The sequence below is a fragment of the Anopheles coluzzii genome, chromosome 2, assembly GCF_943734685.1.
Source record: "Anopheles coluzzii chromosome 2, AcolN3, whole genome shotgun sequence".
Classification (NCBI taxonomy): Eukaryota; Metazoa; Arthropoda; class Insecta; order Diptera; family Culicidae; genus Anopheles; species Anopheles coluzzii.
In genome coordinates, this window is record NC_064670.1 from 99,357,977 (window position 1) to 99,361,856 (window position 3,880).

General features: G+C 44.7%; 1 protein-coding gene across 1 annotated transcript; it reads right to left on the reverse strand.

Annotated features, from left to right (window-relative positions):
* Positions 1-1,043: 1,043 nt before the first annotated feature.
* Positions 1,044-2,546, reverse strand: LOC120952142 (angiopoietin-related protein 1-like). The gene is made up of 2 exons (XM_040371310.2): positions 1,596-2,546; positions 1,044-1,523 (listed from the first exon to the last, which is right to left on the reverse strand). Exons 1-2 carry the CDS (start codon positions 2,357-2,359, stop codon positions 1,388-1,390), a joined length of 900 nt encoding a protein of 299 aa, XP_040227244.2. The 5' UTR covers positions 2,360-2,546; the 3' UTR covers positions 1,044-1,387.
* Positions 2,547-3,880: the final 1,334 nt, after the last annotated feature.

Genomic DNA, 3,880 nt, shown 5'->3' on the forward strand with positions numbered 1-3,880 from the left:
GCTTTGTTGAGTGAAGCTATCTCTGTGGACAGCTTCGCATGAGTGTGGGAGCGGGTTGAAGTGTGGGAATCATGTTTTATATGGTTTATTTTTGGATTTTCTCCTGCACGGAAACGAATATTTGGTTGGAGAGTTGTTTTTTTTTAATCTCTCTTTTGCATGCAAACCACATACCGCATGAGGGATTGATGGCCGGGAAGCTGACCATAATTACAATGCTCCATACGGTGAGTGAGGTAATCAATATGGTAGCGATCTAGTTTTTTTTCTTGGTAAAAACTATCATCATCCATCCAGCAATAAACGTGACTGAAGTGGAGTCTGTTTGTTTCTTTTTTCCCCCATTCTGCAACATGTTGACAGTTCATTGTCCTAAGATTTTAATCCCATATTGCTAATATTCAGGCATCCACTTTGCATGACCGGTCCGAGATCCCCGGGAGGCTTGAAACGGATAAGCAAGGTATTAATCTTCATTTCCATCATGCTGGTACATCGCTCTCAGCAGCGGTGTCATTTGCAGTGGGGCCTTGCGTTAAACTTTTCTACTCGTAGAAAATGCAGCACAACTGCCCTGATGTGTCGCTCGCTGAAAACTGTCGCCACTTGCTAATGGTACTGCTTTGCGCCGCCCATTCATACAAAGTTTTGGAATGGGGAACAGTGGAAGAAAATTAATTAAAAACTTTTGACTTATTCAATTACCGTGCTCGTTTGCTAGTGTGAGAGTGTCTTTTTTAGACAGGCGGTGGGGTTTTTTTTAAAGAACTTGAACATGACTTCTATTTGTTACTATTTTCTCATACTCAAAAAATGGTTTTGCCAGCTTTGGGAGTGTACAGAGCGTGCTGAAGAGTTTATTTTTTGCTTCATAGCAGAGCGATTTACTTACATACTTACTTATCCGGCGCTACAACCGCTTTGCGGTCTTGGCCTGCCTCAGGAGTGTTCGAAACCGCTCACGGTCTCGCGCCTTCGTCTGCCAGTCCGTTATCCCGGCCTTAATGACGGACGCCTCCACGCCATCTTGCCACCTCAAGAACAGCAGAGCGATTTAGAGATAATAATTTTAAGCTGATACATATGAAGCGATATTAGTCGTGGAGCTTCAGGCCGCGAAAGCCGCTTCAACCGTAAATCGGTTTGCTAATGACTGGAAGAAATACCACTTTTAATAATCTCTAGTTATGTTTCATGGAAGCATTTAAAACAAAACGTTAAATAAACAAACACGTTGCATACGTTAGAACAAAACAAAACCATTCAATATAAGCTTCCTACGTGTATATTACACATTTCCTCAACATCATCACTCTTCACTACAAACAGGCAACTGAGTCCTCTTAGGGTCAAAGTAGTAGCAGCCAACACCGATTCAATCTCCACACTATCGCTTTATCGGTCGTATCATCATCTTTGTTGATTTGAGTGAATATTTGTCCCCACGGAAATCCATCCACATCAAACCCTGGGAGTCCTGGGCCTCGGTCAACTTTCCCTTCAGATACTCTCCGTTCAGATTGCTGAAAGTATACAAAATTCACACAAAACTGTACACCAGGTGAATTGCAACACTTCCCACACTCCTCACATACCATCGATGGCAGCGATAGAACCACCAGCCGCCCTTAAACACCGCAGCACAGTTAAACGCCGCCTTGCTTCGATCGCGATCGTACGTCGAGAAGCTTTCGTTGAGATGGATCCGCATCGAATCCCCCGCACCGCAAGGATTACAGCTGCCCAGCTCCATCACACCGTAGTTTAACGTTTCCGCTCCGATGCGGAACTTTTGATATCGTGCCGCCACGCTTACACCGTCAAAATCCTCCATCACCACAGCCAGCTCGTGCGGGGCCACATTCGTAAGCCGGTAGATCTGCTCCAATCCTAGCCAAAACTCACCGTGCAGTGTGCCGAACCCACGCTTGTAGTCCTGCCAGTCGCGGAAGAAGTTTACCGACCCATCGAACCGTCGTTGAATGACGGTCCATCCGCCACCTTCGTACTGCTGATCGCACAGTACCGTCATCGGCTCGTTGAACGGATGGTCCGGATCGATACGATAGATGCCGGACACGCGGGAGGGAACATCACGGCAGGACGCTCCCACGGGCACTGCCAGGCCCGGTACTGCTGCTGGATTGCCCGACCCGTTCAACTGCATTCGCGTGAGCAGCTGTACCATCTTGGACAGCTGCTGTACCGTGTCGTTGGTGTAGGTGAGCAGATCCGACTCCAGACCCTGCAGCGAGTCGAGTCGGGCCGTGATCATCTCGTACCCATAGCCGGAACCTTGTGATTCAGTCTCGAAACAGATGATAAACACTATTAACAAGCTGCCAAGAATGGAACGCATCTCCAGGCGTGTTTTGCGCACTAAACTAACATCAACTGCACGATTCGGATTGTACACCAACACTGATTTGTTTAAGGAAGTCGATTCGATTAGACTCTTCTCGACTGTAATCACACTATCGCCGGCTCATGGATGTTGGACTGGGAACCCCAGGGAATCACAGAGCTGGCCATAATTGAGCTGACCCCTCCTATCGGTTGCCCATTTCTGTACTGTTTGAAGGCGTCTACACACATACAATCGTATACTACGATGAGATGCAAAATAAGTGGCAGTGATAAGACGCTATGCGGTGGTAGATCGATCGGTGTTATGAATTGTTATGACTTGACTGACTGATTGCTATTTAATTTAGAGTAATGCAGCAGAAGTAGAACGTGTAAGAGGAGCGTTGTTACTTTTTGATTAACGAAATTAATACACGAATAAAGGACATAGAGGGTTTTCCAACTCAGTTTCGAATGTAAACATTGTTATTCATCGCGTGCAAAATGTTATTCCTCATCGATCTGACTGGAAAAACCCTGTAAGGCAAGGTCAATTCAATTAAATAATATGTCCTAAGCTTGCTGTTTTGTCTGAGGTGCTGTTTTGAATGCTGTGTTTTGTAATCATGGAATGTTTACAAAGAACCTAGAGGAAAGCAAGCAAAGCTTCCTCACGTCAAGATATGCTTGTAGCATATCTGCTATACATTATAATACACACTATCAGCTATAGACACATTGTAACACACTTCGGAAAGCCAAATCACACCATTGCAATACATTCATTATAACACATCAGCAAATCAATCCACACCATAGCAACACACCCAGACCATACCGTTTATAGAAAAAAAAACAATTGAGACACATTTATCGAAAACAACCGAAACGCGCAACATAAGCAATTCAAGCGTTACTGTAGCAAAATAGACAAACTGAGAACGCATAGCAACTTATCGCTAAAAGCGCTGCGTAGGCAAAGATCGACCAACGCACCCGTTCTTTGGCTAGAACAGTTGAAACTTTCCAGAACCTTTGTAAAAGCACTAAAAGCGCAGCATAGGCACAAATTGACAGACACCTCACTCCAATACAACGTATGAATTGCACCTCATATCAATCACCTTTAATTAGGACAAAAACACATTCCAAAACCAAATGTACGATACCCATCGAGTATAAATAAAACCAATTCCGACCGTGGCAGGTCAGAATCGTTCGGACTGTTAGGATAGGACTATGCCCATCCAACATCTATTGACTTCTCATTTAAAGAGTTTAGTTATGTCCCCCTACCCAAGGCCTCTAAACTCCAACGTTTCCAGTAAGGGAAACCTCCTAAAGGTTTATATGATCGCCTGGACGATCAAGTGTCGAAATGTCCGCTCGAACGAAGTTTTATTCCACCTCGGCTCATGTCAATAAAAACTGACCTACCACGACGGTACTTGAGGTACAGTTGTACGCTCATCACATTACATGGCGACCGTAGCTATCCCATTACATACTGTTGGAACCTATTGACAATGTTTAA